At 37.0% G+C, this 23,722-nt stretch overlaps 2 protein-coding genes across 6 annotated transcripts; both read right to left on the bottom strand.

Annotated features, from left to right (window-relative positions):
* Positions 1-275: 275 nt before the first annotated feature.
* Positions 276-14,001, bottom strand: LOC113661223 (aldehyde dehydrogenase family 3 member A2-like). Of its 3 annotated transcripts, XM_047820678.1 has the most exons (11): positions 12,940-14,001; positions 12,679-12,845; positions 9,137-9,368; positions 8,784-8,869; positions 7,299-7,507; positions 6,126-6,243; positions 5,894-6,035; positions 5,601-5,767; positions 5,388-5,487; positions 3,418-3,680; positions 276-1,680 (listed from the first exon to the last, which is right to left on the bottom strand). In XM_047820678.1, exons 2-11 carry the CDS (start codon positions 12,832-12,834, stop codon positions 1,666-1,668), a joined length of 1,488 nt encoding a protein of 495 aa, XP_047676634.1. In that variant the 5' UTR covers positions 12,835-12,845; positions 12,940-14,001; the 3' UTR covers positions 276-1,665. The 3 variants fall into 3 exon arrangements, with proteins under 3 accessions (XP_047676634.1, XP_047676635.1, XP_047676636.1); XM_047820679.1 differs by lacking the exons at positions 12,679-12,845; positions 12,940-14,001 and adding an exon at positions 11,277-11,338; XM_047820680.1 differs by lacking the exons at positions 12,679-12,845; positions 12,940-14,001 and having other exon boundaries at positions 8,770-8,869; positions 9,137-9,173.
* Positions 14,002-14,141: 140 nt separating this feature from the next.
* On the bottom strand, positions 14,142-22,938 carry aldh3a2a (aldehyde dehydrogenase 3 family, member A2a). 3 transcript variants are annotated; one of them, XM_047820682.1, is made up of 11 exons: positions 22,796-22,938; positions 21,134-21,295; positions 20,824-21,055; positions 20,560-20,642; positions 19,940-20,148; positions 18,520-18,637; positions 16,448-16,589; positions 16,185-16,351; positions 15,998-16,097; positions 15,646-15,884; positions 14,142-14,326 (listed from the first exon to the last, which is right to left on the bottom strand). In XM_047820682.1, exons 2-11 carry the CDS (start codon positions 21,293-21,295, stop codon positions 14,312-14,314), a joined length of 1,467 nt encoding a protein of 488 aa, XP_047676638.1. In that variant the 5' UTR covers positions 22,796-22,938; the 3' UTR covers positions 14,142-14,311. The 3 variants fall into 3 exon arrangements, with proteins under 3 accessions (XP_047676638.1, XP_047676637.1, XP_027031032.2); XM_047820681.1 differs by having other exon boundaries at positions 22,790-22,933; XM_027175231.2 differs by having other exon boundaries at positions 22,784-22,920.
* Between the last annotated feature and the right edge of the window lie 784 nt (positions 22,939-23,722).

Here is a 23,722-nt window from a genome sequence, read left to right as displayed (position 1 = left end):
CCAATATAGTTTGACTGTTTGACTGATATTCAGTGTATATTCATAACTCAAAAACAAGCAAAGTCAACTTGGACTAAATTTTCTCAGTGGAAAATTCAGAAAGAAAAATCTCCAGTGAATATTCTTGTACAAAATCCAATAATGATACACGTGTGTATGTTTGTGTGTATGTGTGTGTGTATGTGTGTGTGAGTCAACTCTGTCTGCCTTTTCCTCTCTCTTCATATTTTTGCTAATGATAAAGGCTATAGTAAAGTGACACTCAGGGAAATGACCAGTATTTTTTTTTAATCTGTCAGCAAGACACAATTCATATCTCCGATACAACGTCATCTCATTTTTTCTTTTTTTGTTTCAGAGTACAGATTTAAAATGACCCACTCTGTGTCTACCTATATCTGTGTCCTGCCTCAAAAAGCTGCTGTACTCAAGAAATAAATTGCAATGCTCATTACATAAAGGAGCTTGGTGACCATAATTGAGAAAACAGCAGTCTTGATGTTCACAGAATCAGTAGAAACAAGTGGACAAAGAAAAAGAAAACTGATGATGTAGAGTAAGTTTGATAAAAAAAAAAAAAAAAAAAGCCCCAAAGCTTCAGTTCTGAAAGCATCAGAAGCATGCATATATTCAGTGATGTTGTATTCCCTTAGAACTGTAAAGCCACATTAAGGACTATAATCTAAAGTAAACAGACACTTCAACTCTGAGCTTGTGCTGGAATGCAGAGTACAGAGTGGTAAAGCAGTACCAGAGAGGGGGGTCATTGCCTCAGGGGTCCACTAGATGCTGTGAGTCATGGCAGAATTGCAATCTGATGAAATACAGAATCACTGCACATGAATCACATATGGAAAAGACAGGACGTCCACGAGCACACGAGTATAATCTATTTCTATTCCCAGCATGTGGTATAGCAAATGTGGAATGTAAACCTAGATGATATTTGAGAAGAACAATGCATGCTGAATTTGAAATATTCCGACTCAAGGGGATTAGAGTCAGTCAAAGAGTCAGACTTTCATGATATAAATCGAGACCAAAATATTAAAGATTTATCAGTTCTAATGGCACTTTAAAGAAAAACATTAGTTTTGATAATGAAGGCTCTATATCAAAAGGGTTTGGTGTGCACTTTTATTATATTGTGAATATTATTTGACATTTGATGAGTTTTTTTAATTAACAAATTAATTACAAAAGATAACAACAGTGTTACTTCCAAACTTCTGAAATAAATTGAGACAATTACTAAAAAGAGATGAGTTCATGTTATAATATAGTGACATGACGCCACCTGGTGGCATTTTATGGAGTTCAATGATGCCAAATCCTTCCTGAGAGTCTCAGAGTCTGGCTTGAGCATCAAAGCAAGAAGCAGAAAAGAACAAGCTCTTTGTTGCTGCCGTCACTGAACAGTGAAAACAGCTTATCCGAAACCATCAGCAATTCAAATTCCCTGTCCAATGCTCAGGAAATCTAAGCAATGCTGACAAGTCTGTGTTTGTCCTACTGGCATTTCAGCTGCTGTACGAATCTGTAAGAAGGTTTAAGAACAAGCAAACAAAACATGTAAACACTGCCAGGAAGAATAAATGCACTACAGTTTGGCAGACTTTGCTTCAATTCTGCAGCATGTCTTGAGGTGTAGGTCTTAAGGCATCTTCAAATCACGATTCCCTGTGGAACAAAATGAAACATTCAATATAAATCATATTAACGCCTTCAAATTATTTTGTCCCACCTCCCCGACCCTTTCATTCTTTTTCATATTTGTCCTGATGAAATTTTTTCTGTCTCAAAACACAACCCAAAACAAGCTTTCCGATCCCTCCTGCTGAGACGTCACCACAGGACATCGGTCTGCCTACATGATGGTGTTATTTGTGTATTTTGGTTGTCACAAACACCAAGTGCGTTGCCTTCAGGCCAAAAGTCTCATTTTGTGTTCTTTTTTCAGGTTTTGTCAGATGGCTTCGAGCAAACTCGAGGTACGACTGTATCTTAGCGCTTCTCAGGAGTGCTAGTGAAGTGATAAAGAGGTTGTTGACATCTAGAAAGCTCTGTAAAGCTTGCTGTTACTCAGTCTGTGTCAAACTTTAGTTTGATCGAACATTGATTCGTCTGTTCCATCAAGGTCCCCCCTAGCACTTGCAGTTCCTTGTCATTTAACTCAGTTTAGAAAGTGTGTGTGTTGTCTTTTTTTCTTTGTTGTTGTTTCGCTTTTTTATCTCTGGATGTATTTTGGACTTTTGGTCCACTTGAAATTTGAACCTGGCTCCTTATTCACTTTTCTATTGCTTGACAGTCCTGTTGTGTCCTGTGTAGATTTTTGTCTGTTATTTTTTGTAAGATTCACAATTTCTTCATTTAAAATAATATCCAGGGCAGATATTTGTCTTCGTAACAGCAGCCGTGGCTAAATCAGCAGTTTTATTTGAGTCCTCAAGAAAAAAAAAAAAGTGAGGACACACTTTTATTTGAGCACTGTTTTACCTTAAAAATGCATTGCTCATTAATCAAATCCCTTATCAGCTCCAAGACATCAGCACATTTTACTTTAGGGTTCGATTACTTTCAAGCAGCAGAATGAAAATACTTTTTGACAGCATTGTACACTAATAATCGTGATCTTTAAGCTGTACGTTTATTTTAAAGATTAATACAGGGGTTGAATAGATTTCTGTGATTTTTGTTCTTCAGTCCTCAGGGTAGATGATAAAAAGCAAAGAAAGTGTGAGATTTTGTTTTCAGCTTAATAAAGCCCCAGCTGAAGCAGCGACTATGCTAGAGCACTTCCAAAGCAGAAAAAAAAGAACGTCAGGACAAAATCACACATCAAGACAATAATAAGTGATTTTAAAGTCAAGTGCTTAGGTACCAACAGAAAAAGCATTTTGGGTGAATCACTTCTCAGGATGTTTTTTCCTGAAGTCAAATTCCATTAATGTCAAAAAAACATGATCCTAACTGTCTTTGACCGGACAGTTTTTTTACTGGGTTTGACAATACAGAAGGATGCAGTGGTCCTAAAAAGCTTGCTCTAAGTGTACATGTCACTGCTACAGCAACAGTTTTAAGGGAAAAAAAAACATCAGGCATGAGGATTGAAGAACTGACAAACTCACACATATTCACGGTATGATGCCACTTAATAGACTGACTCACTATACAGTAAGCATATAGCGTCTAGCGAGTGTTAAGTGTGTGCCACATTCTGGGAATTCTGGGAATCTCAGAAAATCTTCATTGTACAGAGGTGCAATTAACATAAGATAGACTAATTAATATAATATGAGATTAAAAGAGATTTTTACATGGATGACATGTGAATGCATGATGCCACATGTTGGTTCATTTTTTTTTTATTATGAATAAATTAATTGTCCTATGTTTATGGGGATCATGGCTGCTAACCTTGAGCAGGACGACCAGTAAGGCAATGAGCAGACCCAAGGCCAGCATGGTGGAGATGACAGCCCAGGTGCTGGTGAGTTGTGTACAGCTGCATAAGCGTCTCTGCATGAAGAACCGAGCTCTGCGCAGACGGGACGCTGTTTGTGGAGGATAGCGTGCTTTGTTCAGACTCTCCATACCTAAAGACTTGATGAGGCAAGCACGTTTGTGACTAAACTGGTCAAAGGTGTGCTTGCCGTGGTATCTGCCCATCCCACTGTTTCCTAAGAGAGAGAGGGAGAGAGAGAGAGAGAGAGAGAGATGCGCAGACTTTGTAAAAATGTAAAGAAAATGTCTAAAAGGTTTGGCTGACCTAAAAGCTACAAAATTAATAAGCAAGGATATAATAAATAAATCTTCTTCTAATTTCGGCTTTTCCCATTGGGGGTCACCACAGTGAAACTTCTGTTTCCACCTAACTCTGTCCTCAGCATCCTTTACTCTCGCACCTCATTTAACACACCCATATATCTCCTCTTTGGCCTTCATCTTGACCTCTTACCTGGCAGCTCAATCTCCAACATCCTTTTACCAAACCATCTCAATCTAGCCTCTCTGACCTTGTCCCCAAAACAGCCAACCTGAGCTGTCCCTCTGATGTGCTCATTTCTAATACTATCCATCCTCATCACTCCTAAAGAAAACCTCAACATCCTCATCTCTGCTACCTCCATCTCTGCCTCGTGTGTTTTCCTCACTGCTACAGTCTCTAACACATACAGCAGTCTAACGTCTTGAAAACCTTTTCTTTGATTCTTGCTGACAAACTTCTGTCACACAACACTCCTGACACTTTTCTCCACCCACACTAACCCCCTGCACCACCTTCTTTCTCTTCAGCCCCCTTTTACCTCACCGTTCTACTTCCCTCCCTCTCATTCATACACATGTATTCTGTCTTACAAGGATGTAATAAATAAATGAATGATTCATATAAATGATGGATGAATGACACTTTTCCAGCCTCTACGTGATTGTGTTGCTTTTGCTGGCTTCTCGAAAAATGGCTATGTATTTGTAAAGCATGCAGACAAAGACAGACCTAGCACTAGTAACATTTTCTCACCATTAAAGCTTCTCTTAACAAAAACAGCTTAGCTTAGTAAATTAAAGAAAAGATAGGGCTTAACATGATTATATGATATATTTTTAAACAGGACATTCATTATTTAAAATCATTGTTTTTTGGGTTTTGACAATCCTCCAGTAAATTATTACATGCTATTTTATAATTATATGTTGAAGCACAAACAGCAAATTTTCATAGCCTGTGTGATTCCTTATCAAAATAGACAGCTGTCGAGTTGTATAACTTTCAAAATCTACTATTTTTTTTATAATACTAGGCTTGCATACAGCTTGTGTAGATACAGGAATAAGCATTTCTTTTCTGCGTTTTCTTTCTTTGTTATATTAGATATTTAAACACAAGAATAGAAACGTTCACATTTTGGTTCCGCTCGAAACAAACAGATAATTTGTTTATTCTTTTTCTGGGTCTATTATTTTTCTGGATATGGGTCTAACTTCATGCAAATGTGACCTGGTGCAGCAAATACCTATAGGAGCGAAGACAGTAGAGCTTCTCCTTCATCTGGTATGATATAATGCACACATACAGTAAGCTGTATATTTTCTTTTCAGCACAAGAAAACTTTGCAAGTTGCTAGAATGCCAGTTGCACCATCTACTGACAAACATTATTACTGTGGCTACCAGGAGTGGGAAAGCTTACTGACTCCATACTACCAAATAATTGCTTAAACATAGCTTAAAAAATAAACCCAGTTGCAAAGATGAGATGCAATTTTGTGTTTTTATTGATTGTTTCTAGGAGCATGATTAGTCCAATACACCCGCTACTCAAGCCCGAGCACGATGATATGTTTATACGCAAATGAAAAGCTTGTGTTTTTAACAGGTTGACCTACCTACTCCACCAAAGGGTAACGAGCTGATTGTGTAGTGGATCATTACGTCATTAACCACCACTCCTCCGCTAGTCGTCTCATTCAGCATTCGCTTGATCACCTTCACAAAAAGACAAAAAAGATACGAAACCCCTTGAAATTAATTTAAAGAAGTTTCTCCTAGACATACTGTGTATTACATAATATTATCAGCTGCTCAGAATATAAAAATACCTTCTTATCAGAAGAGAAGACATAAAGAGCCAAAGGTTTTTCTCTGTCATTAATAAAGCGAATGGCCTCATTGACATCACTGACAGTGATGATTGGCAGCGCGGGTCCAAAGATCTCTTCTTGCATTATCCTGGCGTGAGGCAAAACATCCTTCAGAACGGTAGGAGCTGGCAGAAACCAGGAAATACACATCCACTAATGCTGTACACAAATCCAACAACGAAACAAACTACGACCCTACCGGATGACACAAACATTTTATATTTTTATTTAATCACAAGTCATATCCATACCAATGTAACACAGTGATTTATCGCTCTCTCCCCCCACAGCCACAGTGCATCCCTCCATCAGAGCTAGCACACGCTCAAAGTGATTCTGGTTGATGATACGGCCGTAATCTGGAGAGCTTTTCGGGTTCTCACCGTAGAACTCCTGAAGTAAGCACGAACATCAGAGTACTGTACATTCTTTATATTCTGGGAAGAATATGATGTCCTTGAAAGACTATTTCAGAGAGCAAACCTGTAATGTCTGGCGAATCTCTTCAATCAGTCTGTTCTGGATGCTGGCATTACAGAGGATGTAGTCTGGTGCGATGCAGGTCTGGCCACAGTTAGAAAACTTTCCCCAAGTGATTCGACTGAAGACAGAAGCAAAAACGGAAACATAATACTACACTATACAGCATACTAAGGTCTAGAAAAAACGTTTGATTCAATGTCTTGTTAAATTCTAAAAATGTCACATTTGAAAATCTAACCAAGGTAATAGATACACGTAATCAATAAATGTTTATTAGTAGTGAAATGATTTTATTATCATTTTACTGGAATAATCAAATTGAAAATCTAATCAGACTTGCATAGCATTATGCTTTACACTTAACATTAGAGCAATCATTTGTCTACAGGCTACAGTACATTCAAAAGTACCTTTACTTTATTAAATAAAGATCCTAATGCCGAGTCATGTTAGGACTCGAGAACCAGCAGTTAATGAGCTACACAAAGAATTAGGCTTACTGCTGATGATTTGGAGTTCATCCTGGGAACACTGTGGTGAGAATAAACCCTGGATGGGATGCCAGGCCGTTGCAGGAGACCAGGCACCCACACATTCACATACTCATTCACACTATAGGGGAATTGATCTTAGCCCAGACATCAGCATGTTTTGCCAGGTAGGAGGAAACCCACACAGCACAGGAATTCTGCACAGCTGTGGATTGAACCGAGGGCGTGAACTGTGAGGTGAACACTTCCCCTGCACCATATAAGAGTATTCACAACTTCTAGCCTCACAAGCACTGTAGATACATAGCTGATTAAGGACAGTGTTCTGAAATGTCCAGTTTCATTTGAAACATTATGTTCTGTGTCAACATCTTACTACATCCACTATATACAGGCAAGTTTATTAGACTTTTGAAGTTTAGAGACTACAGTCTATCTTTGTCCATGCACAGTGAGGGATATAGTAATCCCGAAGCTTGTCAGCAAAGTAAACAGTGGTCCAGCAAACAAACCTGGTTAGTAATGACAAAATGTGGGGTGTACAGGAAAATATAGATGACTATCCAGTGAACCCAATAAATTGAACATATATAGCAAACTCTAACCTATTTTTAGGTAATAAAGACAGAATTTTCGTGCATTTAAATTATTGTATGAATGCAGTTTGTGAACAATGTTTTACCGGCTAGCAACCGCAAGGTCACAGTTCTGATCAATATAGCAGGGACTTTTTCCCCCCAGTTCCAGAGTGACTGGTGTGAGGTGGCGTGCAGCTGCTTCCATAACCAGTTTGCCTACTGTACTGCTTCCTGTGTAGAAGATGTGATCGAAACGCTGCTTTAGCAACTCCTGCGTTTCAGGAACTCCTCCAATCACCACATGGTACATGTCCTAAAATATTCAAACAGTCAGTAGATTACACAACAGTCATACTTATGTAGATTCATAACTAAGAACTGAGAACAAACATAAAGTTGGACCAGTAAAATGAACGTAGACTCTAGTTCGGGCTCTGGATAAAATGTCATGTGCTGATGCTGAACTAAACTAAAAAATCGCCATAGAAACAAGCCAGACATGGAGAGATCACGAAGCATGAAGCACCCAGGTCAATAAGAATTCCACTTCTGTTGACTTTCAGAAATCAACCATTGTTTTGTAATGCATATTTAAACCATTTGCGCTTGATGGTGGTGTGATGCCCCTCTATAGCATGCTTACTTATTCTGAATTGTCTTTCACCTGGCAGATAAATTAGCGCCCACAGATATAACATTTAACATTTTTAGAATTAGCAACATGCAGGAATGACAAATCCAAGCAAATTGGAGTCTATTGTACAACAGTTTGTTCTTGTCCACTAATAGACCACTAGCAGACTTCTAAGAGTGTTTATATTTTAGTAAAACCGCATTGAATCCCATTGACATTAGATATGCCGAACAGTTAGTAATATTATCGGTGGGAATAACGAACGATGTACGTTTTGTAAACGTAACTTCTGACTTAAACTATGAAAGCTCATCAGCTGAAGGTTAAAAGATTAGAAGAGACGCCAATTCCACTGTGTGCACGTTTAACAGGAATGAAAAAATAACTGTCACTGTTAGCCAGCAAGCTGATGCAATATAATGTGAGTGTGGCTTATTCAGGATTCAGGCCTCTTGTCTAAGCTGAATCACAGCAGTGCCGATGTTCAGACTAAGTCAACACTTGCTCATACTGTATAACTGTATAGCTAGCTAGCATTGCTGACTTGGGGTTACACTTGAAGGGAAAATAAATATGTTAGCCAGACCTGAATAATATATTTTATGTGCAATGTGCAATGAAAAAAGTATTTAAAATCAGATATGCATGTTAGACAAACAGAAACAATCATTTTCCTTTAAACACGGCATAATACACAATAAGCAATTATGAAAGAAGAAGAAGAAGAAGAAAAAGAAGAAGAGACCCAAAGAAGAGGATGAAGAGACCCAACTATTCAACGAGTTACACTCATTTTTATGTCTCTATTAATGCACTTGACTAGGCAATTACATCATCGTACTCTATTATATATTATATATATTATATATAGAGAGCTTTGGTGCACATTGGTGTAGTTAATAGATTTATGCTTTGTCCATACTTGCAAAACGAAAACTCACTGGAAGTCACAGACCTGATCCAAATACTGAGGTAGCAGTTCTTTCAGAAGGCTGGCTGAATTTTTACTCAGTTCTGAAGGCTTCACCACAGCAGCATTGCCTTACAAGAGAAGTTTCAGAGTGATTGAACATTTCTGCACAAGTGAATTTTAAAGTATAATGTGGAAAAAGATGACAGTTCTTAGTAATTTGCACTCTTTTAGAGTTAAACCTTAAATTACAACCTGTTTTATTATCATCTGAAAGCATATTATTCAGTGGCTACTGTGAATTGTTCAGTCACTACAATGAGTCTAAGGTACAGATATGTAGCTAACTGCAAAAGGAAGGAATGGAAGTATGACAGCTCCTATAAGCCCTAGCTTACCTGCTGCAATTGCTCCAATGAGCGGGCCCAAGGTAAGAGCCCATGGGTAGTTCCAGGCGCCAATGATCAGTACCACACCCAAAGGTTCAGCTTTAATAAACACATCATCTGTCATGGTGATGAGGTTTTTCTGAACCGGCTGAGGTTTTGTCCAGTCACTGAGTTCACGTTCAGCCAGCTTGATTTCATTCTCAAGTCCAATGAGCTCCAAAAGCGGTGTGTTGAACTCACTCTGCAGCCAAAAAGACAGTATATAGCACATTTGTTTCACTGGATACATTTCCTGACAATATACATACATACACTGGTGTGAAAAAGTGTTGGCCCCCTTCCTGATTTTTTTTTTTTGCATGTTTGTGTTGGAAAAAATCTTAGTAGAAATAATTAAAATATTATTCCTTACAATACTATAACCAAAGTAAAGTATTAGGCCTTGCAAAATATTACAATTGCTGTCATAAGACATATGTAGGTGATGTTGTAGGCCAAAGATGTTTATTGCAACCAGATTCGGGGCTGTCAGGCCTAGTCAGTCTGAGCACATTTGTAATAACAACTTGTTATGTAGAAGGGAAAAGACCATTGTTCCCAGACCTTAGCTCATAAATTGTTATGGAAAATGAAGAACACCATGGTTCTCAGACCTTGGTCCATAGCAATAACATGTTATGTAGAATGAAAAAAAACAGTGGTCCACAGATCTAGGCCCTGAAAAATAAGGGGAGGAAAATCCATAAATGGGCATGTGGTGCTCATAAACTTGTTGTGCAGACTGAAGAAGGCCCAGGTCTGAGATCATGAAAAATAAGGGGAGGAAAATCCATAAATGGGCATATGGGTGAAAGGTAATTGGAAATAAGGGAAAATTGGGTCAGTGTATTTAGAAAACATAGGAGGTAATGCCGGTAAATAAGGTGATATGGCACCTGGGCTCCTAGGAGCGCCAGGGTATATATTGAGAAGATATCTGAGGTTTTTTTTTTGGTTCTTCGGGGGAGAAGGTGCGTGTGCGCGTAGGGGCGCGTGTGCGCGTAGGGGCGCGTGTGCGCGTAGGGGCGCGTGTGCGCGCGCGGGCGCATGCCCGTGTCCGCGGGTGGTTTTTATTTTTGCAAGGACGTCACGAGAGTTCTTGTTTTTCTTGATTGATTTTGCATGACATGCTCTTTTTGGGGGTTTTCATTTGTTACTTTGAATTTGGCAATTTGTTACTTTTAATTTGGCAATTTGTTACTTTTAATTTGGCAATTTGATACTTTGAATTTGGCAATTTGTTACTTTGAATTTGGCAAATTATAATTTGTTGGCTGATTGACCACAATAAAGAAGTTTGCTCATTCTCATCCAGGTCTGAGGAGTTTTCTCAGTATTTTTGTAGTAATTTTAGAGTTAACAGTGAAATCTAACTAAAGGCCTAAGAGAAGAGATCACCCTGTGATGTGTCGACTTGGAGACCGGCTCTGAGTTCCGACATATGTCACACTTTAATGTTTCAGATCAACAAACAAATTTAGTATTGACTAATATTAGTCAAAGATAACAGAAATGAATACAAACTGTAGTTTTTAAATGAAGGGTTTTATTATTAAGACAAAATCCAAACCCAGATGGCCCAGTGTTTACCCCCTAAACCTAATAACTGGTTGGGCCACCCTTAGCAGCAAGAACTGCAAGCATTTGTGATTCATAAATAATATAAATGTAAAATCATATAATGTGCTTTGCTGATATACGTTTAAGTCTGTTTAATGTTCATGAAATCAAATAATTGGTTTAGGTGTACGAGATGCTTGTAACCTTTATGGTTTGTGAGATAATGTTTAAATAATCATTAGATAAGTATTATCAAAACTATTAAAGGCAGGGTCTCCGATGTTTGAAAGCCAATGTCGACATTTGAAATCACCAAAACAAACACGCCCCTAACCCAAATAGGTCCCACCCCTGTATTTATAGCTCCGCCCAGACATACATACGTAACCCAGGCAACTAATAGAAAGAAATAGCTGTCTATCATAGCTGAAGGAAAGAACAATACGATTGCAGATAAACAAACAAGACACACAAAAATGACACAAGCATAATCATGCAAAAGACAACATTTATTAGTTCTGTGAAACAAAATAAAATCAACGTTACTCACCTATCGAGAAGGGAAAAAGTGCCTTGGCGTCTTAAGTAAAGTTGGCCGCATTTTCACAGATTGGAGAGTCAGTAACTCCTGAGCTAAACGCTGTTACTACACAAAACGGTTGTAGCTGCCTCTCTACATTACTACAATAGAAAACAGGTGTTATTTGTGTAGTAACAGCGTTTAGCTCAGGAGTTATTGACTCGGGAAACTCCAATCTGTGAATATGCACCAACTTCCCGCTCCAGTTCTCTCCAGCGCTGGAAAGCTGATCCTATATTAACACGTCCTACTTCTTGCCTTATCGTAAGTCTTTCTTCGCTTTCTTTCTTTGTTTTTATCCGCCATATCAATGTTAAAACCGCTTTCTGTTAATGTCACACATGCGCACTGAACACTCTCTCCGCCGCATATTGACAAGCCACGCCCCTTTCTGCTCATTGGCTACACGTTTGTTTTGATTTTTGTTTTGATTTTTGTTAATTATTTGGCCCGACAATACATCTCAATACATAATACAAAACAATACAAAAATTCAATAAATCTGACTTACACCTTTTTATTTTGTTATATTTTCGGGGTATTTTTGGTGAAAGAAACCATACAAATATTTTTAAATACAATAAAATTGGCCTATGCTTGCTCTCTATTAAAAATCTCTCCCTTACTCTCATTACAATATGATAGTTACATATTAACTAGTGCTAGGAATTTACACTGAACAATCGTCAAAGCGCATTTCGCTCTGCTGGGACTATCTGCTAAAACTGACTGGTCCTTACTCCCTGCATTATTGGTCCACACTTCACTATGATCTATGGGACTATTATCTATTGTCAATACAGACAATGACAACCTCTTCATACACCGTGATCATGGACTTTCTTGGTCCTGTGAGCTGCATATATCTGACAGCACTTTCCTGCTTCTATCAGAGGAAAATCAGATGCTCTGGTGACTTTTTTGCTCCGAGTCCAGTCCCAATGCACATCTCCACCCTGTACGCCACACTGAGATCCACTGTTCTATGAGATCTAATCCATCCATTTATAGACCAGCATACAGCCATTCCCAGGGGACAGGACACTCCCGCACACACACACACACCAGACAATATAGAGATGCCAATCCAAGTAGGAAACCAATGTAAACTGTAAATTAATAGAGAAAACTGGAGTAGTATCCTTTACTATTTGCCCTTTACCTAAAAAAAAGTTATATATACACACACACCTATCAAAACCTGTACCTTAAAGATTAAATCTTTTTTTATTTACAGGTAAGCTATATAAACATTTCAGAGTTAAAGGTACATAATAAGAATTACAAACGATACAAATTTTCTTTTTAAGTGTAAAGCAGTATATCTGTGGTGATAATAAGATAAGCACTGATGCACTGTAGCAGCTCTTACCCTGTGCAAGTCGTGTGTAAGAGCAGCACTGATCTCCGCCTGTTTCTCTCTGATGAGCCGCAGTAAAGCTCGGAGCTGCTCAACTCTGTACCGCAGGACTCGAGACCTACCAGTGTTGAAGGCTTTCTTTGCTACATCCACCACTTGTTTCTCCATTTCTTCCTCTCCTGGTAAAATTAGTCAATAAATAAATAATAATAATAATAATAATGATAAATTCCTAGAATCTGTGCTTGTAAGTGTTACAGAGCAAATGCACACCTCCAGTGTGACTTAGAAAAGTCCAAGCAAGCAGAGAATGGATCAGTATTTATTGTGTGCTGCCCAGAGGGGAGGTGCATCTCACATAAAGCCTTTATTGTAGCTGTTACTGAATAATGAACACATTAATCACAGTGTCCAATGTTACAAACCAAGCAAACTGCAAATAAACAAAAACACTTTTGTTCTGATTTAAAAAAAGGCAAGACTGTATCATATCTTGCGTATAACTTGACCGACATTAACCCACGTTACAAAGTGAATCGAGTGAACTAACCTTCACACCTCAAAGTCCAAAGTAACACGTCAGATGAATGAGATAAATTATTAAACAGCCAAGAATGTAAAACTTATTATTAAAATCTAACAATAAAATACCATCCGTACCTTCCTATAATAAAACTTTCAAGAGTAACAAGTTTTGCAAATAAACTGACATCAACGTTTTCATTTATTTTTTACAGTTTATTTTATTTTCTCAAAGCATTTTTACTTACAAAGAAAGGATAATTCTCATCTAAATAAAAAATTCAGTTTCTTTAAATCTCATTGGAACTCGAATTCTATTTTATTGGAAATAATTGAAAATAATTCCAATTATATGGAATAATTGGAATGTTATTGGAAATTAAAGGGGATAGTTTAAAACGGTGCTTAAAAATCCTAAAAAAATTCTTAAAATAAACAAACAAACAAACAAATAAATAAAAATCTAAAGTTCTAATATTCTCAGGTTTAATATTTTGATGCTAATACTGGGTTTAAAATAACATTGTTATCTGTATCATGTCTACATTGCGGTGAGTTTGTTCAAATTGGAAGCCACTCAAAAAGTGCTATTAAAGAGTGGAAAAGTGCATGTTTAGGATCTTTACAAACGTCTTGTGTTACAAGATTTATGTCTTCTTTTTACAGGAATCTGGTTCCACAACATGCTAGAAATTCTAATGTTTATCCTGTACAATCTGTTTAGTACAATTTAATGATAATAAGCTACACATCCTGAAAAAGTGGTATAATTAATATGCCCAGTGCCTACCACAAATATTCAATTATAAAATACACTTTGTCACAAATTTTTTTTAAAGAAATGCAATGCAGTTAAAATATAATTGAAATGAAATATAGCCTCTTATATTTGCATTGTATAAGTATTGAATCTTTTCTGTTATATTTGCATTCAGTAAATAATGTCCACAATGTGAAGTGAATTATTTTATTTTGCTGTAACACATGGTTTAAACTATCACAATTTTCAAACTAAAGTGTTTTTTTACAGTTTAGTGTTGCTCTTTATTAGTAATGCTACAGTAAAAAGGCAAAGTTTCCATAGAAGGCTGGACGTGACTGTCGGTGTTCCTTTTCAGGTACCTTATCTCAAGAACCTCTGCAAAGGACACAACACAAAGATCAGTTCATGCAGTACACAACCCCGCATTGAAAGGAAAATAAAAACAATGTACCACCAGCTATAGCTTTTCATAAATGAATACAGAAAGCCTGGTTTGGCTGAGTTTCTCGTCCTACCCCCACTAAGGTAATTACAGCAAAAAAATCAGCATCTGACCATGCAAGAGAAAACTAGTCAAGCCTAGACAGTAATTTTCCTATTGTTCATTCTCTTTGGTTGGTTTATATAAGGAAGGGGGTTTAGCCAGTTCAGTAAATCTCTTTTAAATGGACAGAGACTCATTGTGGAGAACTTTCCTTTGTGGCCAGTCTTGGGGTTAAAGATTTCGTTGAAGATTTAAAATAGCCCTAAATCTGGGGCCAAATTAAAATGCAAGCAATTTATAAATGCAGCCTTTATGATTCATACTTACACCATGGTGATTTGACCAGGTATTAGGAACCAAAGGGAACTAAAAATTCATTATAGTAATGCTGTTATACAAACTTCATATTTGTACAAAGGAAATATATAGCAGTAGTCTTACACATAAATCCTAAATTTTGTCCCTCTTTAACAGTAAGATCAATGCTTAAGAAACTTTATTATTAGACACATGTTGTCCAATTTTTTTTTTTTAGGAATACCTGTGGACACGCTCATTTACAGTATGTTGTTATGCTATCTAATCATTCCATCATGTAGCAACATGACGAGGTATCAAATCATGAATATACAGGTCAAGAGCTTCCATAAATGATCACATCAAACATCAGCATAGGGAAAAAAGTGATATCTATGACCTTAACTGTGGGGTGGATTTTGGTTTAAAGATTTCTGGAACTGTCAATCTCCTGGGATTTTCCACATACAACAGGTCTCATGGAATGGTGTGGGAAAAAAAAACAGATTGAACACCAGTTCTGCAAGTATGAACGCATTTTCTTTTTAAAAGAAAGGTCAGAAGACTATAGCCAGATTGGTTGGAGTTGCCAGAATGGATGGCCATTTAAATAATCAAAGTGTGGTGAGCAGAAAAGCATCTCATTGTGCATAAAACAACAACTCTTGAGGTGGCTGGTCTAAAACAGCAGAAGACAACATTGGGTTCCAGGAATAAGACAGTGGACAATTGAAGATTAGTCACAGGAAACCAATAAAGCAGTGTGCTGCTACCACATGACTGAAGGACTGGATAACTGCATAAATGACCACTATTAAAGTGGACAGTAAAAGTAGAACATGATTTCTTTGCCTAGCCCAACTGGGAAGTATGAAAAAGCAAGCAGGGAGAAGGGAAAGAAGGTGAAGCATACCTGTACCACAAAAGCTGCCAGCGCTGTGAGCATAGCAACTTGCACCAGCTGTCGCCAAAGTTTGACGTTCACCTGTTTGATAAGGAGAACTCGGGCCCAGCGTAGTTTCTCTGCCGTATGAGGTGGGTAGCGGATCAGGTTGAGCCTTTCCATGTTCAGATTTTTAATGAGGCAGCTGCGCAAGTGACTCAACTGATCAAATGTGTATTTTCCGTGGTAGCATCCGGTCCCGCTGTTACCTGTTGGGTTTGGGGTTTTTACATAAAGTCTTCCACAACAACAATGGCTTTTTTTCTTCAATTAGAAAGAAACCACTTAAAATGTGAACCGCTGCATAGTCATGAATGCTTACCAACACCACCAAAGGGCAATTCACTGATGGTATAGTGTACAAGGCAGTCGTTGGCTAACAGCGCTCCACTGGAGGTTTCCAACATCACCTTCTTTATTACCTTGGAAATTAAATGTCACCGGTAAGCCTGAAAGATACAGTATACGTGTAACTGCATGACTTATTCAGCACAGTTCAGGTCATTTACCTTCTTACTAGAAGAGAAAAGGTATATCGCCAAAGGCTTTTCTCTTTCATTAATGAACTGGATGGCTTCGTTCAGTCCGTTTATAGGGACGATGGGCAGTACAGGCCCAAAGATCTCCTCCTGCATCACCTTGGATTCTGCCGTGACATCTTTTAGGACAGTGGGAGCTGAAGTGTAAAGTCAAATTTAGTGCTGTGCACATGGCAATGTCTTGTTAAATGTAACTAATTTCTCCACAATAATATAGATGTATATTTTTTCACCAATGTAGCGCTGGGATTCATCATGTCCGCCTCCTATAGCAACTGTGCTGCCCTCCATGAGTCCCGTTATTCTCTTGAAATGCCACTGGTTGATGATGCGTCCATAGTCTGTGAAGGTCTTAGGATCGTTTGTGTAAAATTCCTGACAGAGAAATGTTTTATTTAATGTCAGAGGCAGACGAATCTTAAAGGCTTCAGTAACACAACATCTCTGCAACAGAGTAAGCAGGCATTGTTCTTACACAGGCTATGTAATTACATTGTTCTTACATTGTTCTTACACAGGCTATGTAATTACATTGTTCTTACACAGGCTATGTAATTACATTGTTCTTACATTGTTCTTACACAGGCTATGTTCTTACATTGTTCTTACACAGGCTATGTTCTTACACAGGCTATGTAATTACATTGTTCTTACACAGGCTATGTTCTTACATTGTTCTTACACAGGCTATGTTCTTACATTGTTCTTACACAGGCTATGTAATTACATTGTTCTTACACAGGCTATGTAATTACATTGTTCTTACACAGGCTATGTTCTTACATTGTTCTTACACAGGCTATGTAATTACATTGTTCTTACACAGGCTATGTTCTTACACAGGCTATGTAATTACATTGTTCTTACACAGGCTATGTTCTTACACAGGCTATGTAATTACATTGTTCTTACACAGGCTATGTAATTACATTGTTCTTACACAGGCTATGTAATTACATTGTTCTTACACAGGCTATGTAATTACATTGTTCTTACACAGGCTATGTAATTACATTGTTCTTACACAGGCTATGTAATTACATTGTTCTTACACAGGCTATGTAATTACATTGTTCTTACACAGGCTATGTAATTACATTGTTCTTACACAGGCTATGTAATTACATTGTTCTTACACAGGCTATGTAATTACATTGTTATTACATTGTTCTTACACAGGCTATGTAATTACATTGTTCTTACACAGGCTATGTAATTACATTGTTCTTACACAGGCTATGTAATTACATTGTTCTTACACAGGCTATGTAATTACATTGTTCTTACACAGGCTATGTAATTACATTGTTCTTACACAGGCTATGTAATTACATTGTTATTACACAGGCTATGTAATTACATTGTTATTACACAGGCTATGTAATTACATTGTTATTACACAGGCTATGTAATTACATTGTTATTACACAGGCTATGTAATTACATTGTTATTACACAGGCTATGTAATTACATTGTTATTACACAGGCTATGTAATTACATTGTTATTACACAGTTTAGTTTAGTAATTTATAAAGCACATTTAAAAACAGCCGTTGCAGCCAAAGTGCTGTACATCAAGTAAAAACAAACAAGAACAGTGCAAAAGTAAAAACACAATCCAAAACAAACCAAAATAAAACAAAAAATTCTACACCTTCAAAAACAGAGTTAAAACATACAGAATAAAAGTGGGTTTTTAAAGCAGATTTAAACAATGAGACAGTGGTAGCAGATCTTAAATATATCAGCAAGGGCATCATGAATATAAATGCTCCAGCGTGCTTAACTGGTCACATTTAGCTACATCAAATGATTATATGTGTATTATATATATTTGTTTTCTAACAAAGCTTTTAATTAGCAACGTATTTTTGTGCTAAACAAAAAGAGTCAACATTCTGTCTATCAAATTTATTTTCTTTCAATCGAGGTGACTATAGTAAGCAGAAGCATTACATGACAGTTTTGCACTGCACTTCTGTGTGTTTTTACATTTCCGCATGATTTTGAAAAGATTGTTTAGCACTTGTGTATGCTAATTAATCCACCTAGCAAAAACATGTCCCCTACCCAGATCACGTTTTGGCCAACATGTGTAATAAAGCATGGGGTCCAATTCCGCACGAGTACCATGCTCTAAAGTTTTCAACCAACATTTTTTTAAATAAATGAAAACGACTTTTTTGCATTTATTTTTTTCTTTCACTGTCGCTGTTGCCAAGGTTACCTTTTAGTCCTGAATGTGACGTATTAAACCCAACCGAAAGTTCTCTTTAAATCCGGTATATTATATAGGTACCAACCTGAATGCATTTTCTAATCTCCTCCACCACTTGGTCTTGGATGCTCTTTTCACAAAGGATGTAATCAGGGGCTATGCAGGTCTGACCACAGTTTACATACTTCCCCCATGTGATACGGCTACAGTAAGAACACAGAAAAATAACAACGTGAGAAGCACAAAAAATAAAGAGCTGTTAAGAGCATCGCTCTTCATTGGGATTTCATCTTTTATTCTTTAAAACTAAGCCATCACTTCACATCACTGCACATTGCTCTGAGCCCCAGTAACGTTAAACAGAAGAAAGAAACTCATACAGTACAGTTTTGGAACAAATTGAGGGTATATACCTATACCATTAAGAGCTACATTTAGCCTTAAATGTTATATGTTGGACCTGGAGAACAGGTTTTATCAGCTGTCAATTTTCAATGTACATTTAAGAGTGAACAATAAACCTTTCTTCAGTTCTATCACCAACACTCTTTCATTGCAGAATATTATGAACTGAATGAACTGGTAGTTTACAAAGCTTTCCAAATACATTTGTACTCGGACTGTGTGTGAAATGTCACCCGAAGCTGCTGTAGCTTTAGGCGCAGGCTTCCGAAAACACTCAGAGTGTATTTTGAGTCTGCTTTCGTTTCATATCTTCTTTTACATTAGTTAGTTAATTTCAAATTTGCGCCAAAAAAGACCGCCAAGAAACTGATTTTCCTCCTTGGTAGGTGACGTCAGAACAGGTCACAGGCCACGGAAGCCCCAATAATCCAAAAACGTTAGTGATTCGCAACCGCAACCACTGTCTGTGTTCGCAATACAGACGGGGTGAATTTATGAATGAAAGTTCTGTCCCAAAACGATACTGTTACGTATCCTCACGCTTTTTAAGTTGGTATACGGAAATCCTTGGCCTTTCCTAGTGGGTATACGGCGTATACCCGCGTATCATGTAGACTACACCAGTGGTTAATGGGTCATATGAAAGACGACACTCGGGGTTATGCTGTTTTTAATACGTATTTCTTTTTCTTGGAATCAACATCCGATAAGTCGATATTACACCAATGTACTGCAAGAAAAGGTGCCCATTTCTGTACAGATGAGCTAACAGACACCTGTGATTGGCTAGTGGGAGGCAGAGAATGTTGCTCACTTCACTACAGGGCAAAATCTTTTTTTTAATTTATTAGTTTTTATGTTTGTTTATTTTATATGTTGCTTGCTCAGAGCCAAGTAATTAGACTTTCTTATAAAATAATCTACATTTCCTTAACACAACCTTTTTTTTCCAATCAGGAATGACTAGCAATCACACACCGATAGTCTAACAATAAACGCCTTTGTGTATTTACTTATCTCACATATGACAGACCTTGACCTGAAAGCTTAACACCACACATTTTTCCATGACTCCTATAGAACTGATACATGAAGCTCACCGACAGGCAATTCTGAGGTCACAGCCTTTATCAATATAGCAGGGACTTTTTCCCCCCAGTTCCAGAGTGACTGGTGTGAGGTGGCGTGCAGCTGCTTCCATAACCAGTTTGCCCACTGTGCTGCTTCCTGTGTAGAAGATGTGATCGAAACGCTGCTTTAGCAACTCCTGCGTTTCAGGAACTCCTCCAGTCACCACATGGTACATCTCCTAAAAGAGTAATGCAAGTTTTAGTTGAAATCATGGAAGAAAATGATGGGAATCTATTTCAATTTATGTCATTCTGTATTTGCATACAGCATGGCATTGAAAGCATGATATTATATCTCACTGTGTATTTATATATAATATCAGTCTACTTGACAGTCCAAAAGGCTGATTTCTTTATTTACAATTAGAAATAAACAGATTTCAGTATTTTTAAATGTTTAGTCTGTATTATGTCTTTTTAAATGTTTTAAAATTCTACTTTTCCCTCAAGTTGTTCCCAATAATATATTCTGAACTGAAAATCACTGTATTCAAAAAAACATTTCATTAGTGCTCCCAAACCCTCATGATAGACTGAATGTAGTAATATTGTTAACATGTAGGTAGTAAGAACACTGTGTATGGTTTTACCGGGTCCAGGTACATGTGCAGGAGCTCCATGACCTTGGCAGTGTGAACGCTGACCTCTGACGGCTTCACGACCGCTGCATTACCTACAGAAAAGATGATGCAGAAAGCAAAATGAGTGGAGATAAATGTAATGTAATGCTGTGTATTTCAATTGTATTTTTATATTCAGTCCATTTGACAGTAGAATCTTCATATGGTGAATATGAATAAGAATGACATGAGCTTTTCTAAAATAGTAGCATTCTAAGTGTCTAACTGCTTTACCAGCAGCAATGGCTCCTACAAGCGGCTGTAGGGTCACGGCTATCGGATAATTCCAAGCTCCGATAATAAGCACCACGCCGAGAGGTTCTGGACGGATGTAAACCTCATCGATAATAGTGAGAAGATTTTTAGCCACAGGACGGGGGGCTGCCCACTCTGCCAGTTTGCTCATAGCCAGACTGATCTCTCCTTCAAGGCCGAGGATCTCATACAGCAGTGTTCCATTCTCGCTCTACGCAAAGAAAAGAACCCGTATAACAAAAAAAAAAAAACATGCAGCAGCATAAAAGTTTTGTGAATTACAATTCACCTTGTACAGGTCCTTCTTGAGAGCATCAGTGATGTCATTTTGCTTTTCTGTAATAAAACGCTGTAGGTTTTTCAGCTGCTGTATTCTGTAATCCAGCGGTTTGGATCTCCCAGTTTGAAAAGCCTTTCTGGCCTGCTGAACCACCAGCTGCTCTCGAGACATCTGTCACAGAAAAGATTCATAGTAGGGCTGTAGCTATCAAATATTTTAGTAATCAAGTATTCTACCCAAAATTCCATCGATTAATCAAGTAATTGGATAAAATTAATTTTTGTTTAATTAAAGAACAGTATTAAATATACAAGAGAAAATAAGATGGGTCTCTTAAAATGAACAACTAATTGATTTCCTTTTTTTTTTTTTAAAGAATAATGAACTTTCATTATTTAAATGCACGGTATGCAATGCATACAACAATATTTTCTATCAAAAATAAACATTTAGATATTACCCATTGTTTCCCTGTCTGTACTTGTACTGTGAACAATGACTAAGTTGACTGAGAAGAATTAAGTACATTTAAGTGCCAAACATTCTGGGTTTTAAATGAATCCTTTTCTGAGATGCAAAAACAAAAAAAAATTTAATTAATTAAAAAATTAATTACTTTCAAATAAATTTTTTAAAGCATCAAAACTAAGGCATGCATTAAAATAAATAAATAAATAAATAAATAAATATATATATAAAAATTGTAATAATAATAATACAAAAAAAACTGCCTTTAAGTCATGCAACTTTACTTTCAGAACTAAAAGATTTAAAATCTACAGCTCAAGCATAACATAAGCCTTTACTGTCTTCTTGAAATGCTTTGTGGTATTTAAGAGGCAAAAAACATGAACAGGAACTTGGAACTGGAGTCCATGCATGGTTTCACACCGAGTGCTTTAGGCATATGTATTAATCAGAATATAAAAATCTCTCTCTCTCTCTCTCTCTCTCTCTCTCTCTCTCTCTCTCAACGTGTGTTTGCTTTAAAAGTCTTTAAAGGAGCATGTGATTGTAATGAAGAAAGGTAAACATATCAACATGCTGCAGCATGGACGACGTGCTGTTGTGTTGCCAGCTCAATCTTGCAATGGACACACGCCATGGCGTTTTCTTTACTTTTCAATTTGAAATGATCCCAAATCTTTCATTTTCTGTCGTTTTCTCCTGTTTGTTTCTTCTCTTTGCTCATTGCATTTGTTATCGCGCCCTTACACTTTGCAGCCAGCACTATAAAGCAGCTTTTTGTGGTGCCGTGACCCGACACTCCTTTTCTCCATGAGAAATACCTTATAATCTGCACTTTTTCCATTCTGATTACTAGTGAAACTAGTGAATGTATTAGACAGACCTGAGCAGCACTTAAATAACTACAAATAAACAACATAGGGGCACAACTGGTCGCTGTTGTACAGCAAGCTACAATGTTTTTTGTTTGTTTGTTTGTTTGTTTTAAACATTAATATACTAGTAAACAAATGTTATTCTTTCAGTCTTCACACCCTGGCTAACTAGCTAGCTAGATAGCTAACAAACAATAACAACACTGAAAGCTAGTGCTGTTGGATTAGGCTTATAGTTTGGTGGCCAGATAATGATCTTTAAAATCCTGTACAAGAACTATAACAATAAATATATATAAAGATAGAGTTTAACTACCTTTACCTGTACCTGTACTCATGTACTTATCACTGAGTGACCTGGTGTTTCCTCAGCCGTTGAAGCGACTCCTTCACCCTTCGACACTGTCGTATTTTCCAAAACGCCATCTGCTGGTCAGAAAAATATCGTATTACTGATAGACCTACGAAGTCGTGTTGAAAAACGGAAACAAAACACAAGCTTTTTAAAAACTACAAAGTCTTCAACTAAATATCGTTAAATGTATGCAAATACTTATAGAAATCTTCTGGCAATTTGAGTAATTTGTCACAAATCACATTTTTGAGGCTATAGTAAAACACTGGTCAGGGGCACAAACCAATGTATAGTGTTTTATGGTTCAGTTCAATTAAGTTATTATATATTACATGTCTGTATTCATGTTTATTTATATATGTTTGCTCTAGACAGACAGACAGACAGACAATAATAACAAATATAATAATAATAATAATAATAATAATAATAATAATAATAATAATATAGATAGATAGATAGATAGATAGATAGATAGATAGATAGATAGATAGATAGATAGATAGATAGATAGATAGATAGATCCTGGAAGAGATCCCAGAGGTAATACAATAAGGATAACAATATATATCATATATATATATATATATATATATATATATATATATATATATATATATATATATATAATAAGGAGATATGTTAGAAATTCAAGATGCATTTTACCTACACGTTCGTCTCTTCACCAGCTGCTGCAGTATATATATCCACCACCAGGTGGAGCACATGAACTATTCACCTGTTTTACTGCATTGGTGACTTGTGCCTCGATATAAAACAGTCAATGGAGCGTTTGTTAGATTCATTCACCAATCCGTTAATTCATTCACTGATGTACACGTTATATAAGCTCACTGTGAATGCTAAACACCTTTTAGCTTAATATTCAAGATTTCAGAA

The sequence above is a fragment of the Tachysurus fulvidraco genome, chromosome 11, assembly GCF_022655615.1.
Source record: "Tachysurus fulvidraco isolate hzauxx_2018 chromosome 11, HZAU_PFXX_2.0, whole genome shotgun sequence".
Classification (NCBI taxonomy): domain Eukaryota; kingdom Metazoa; phylum Chordata; class Actinopteri; order Siluriformes; family Bagridae; genus Tachysurus; species Tachysurus fulvidraco.
The sequence above is the reverse complement of the archived record's forward strand: the minus strand, read 5'-3'. Positions and strand labels throughout refer to the sequence as shown.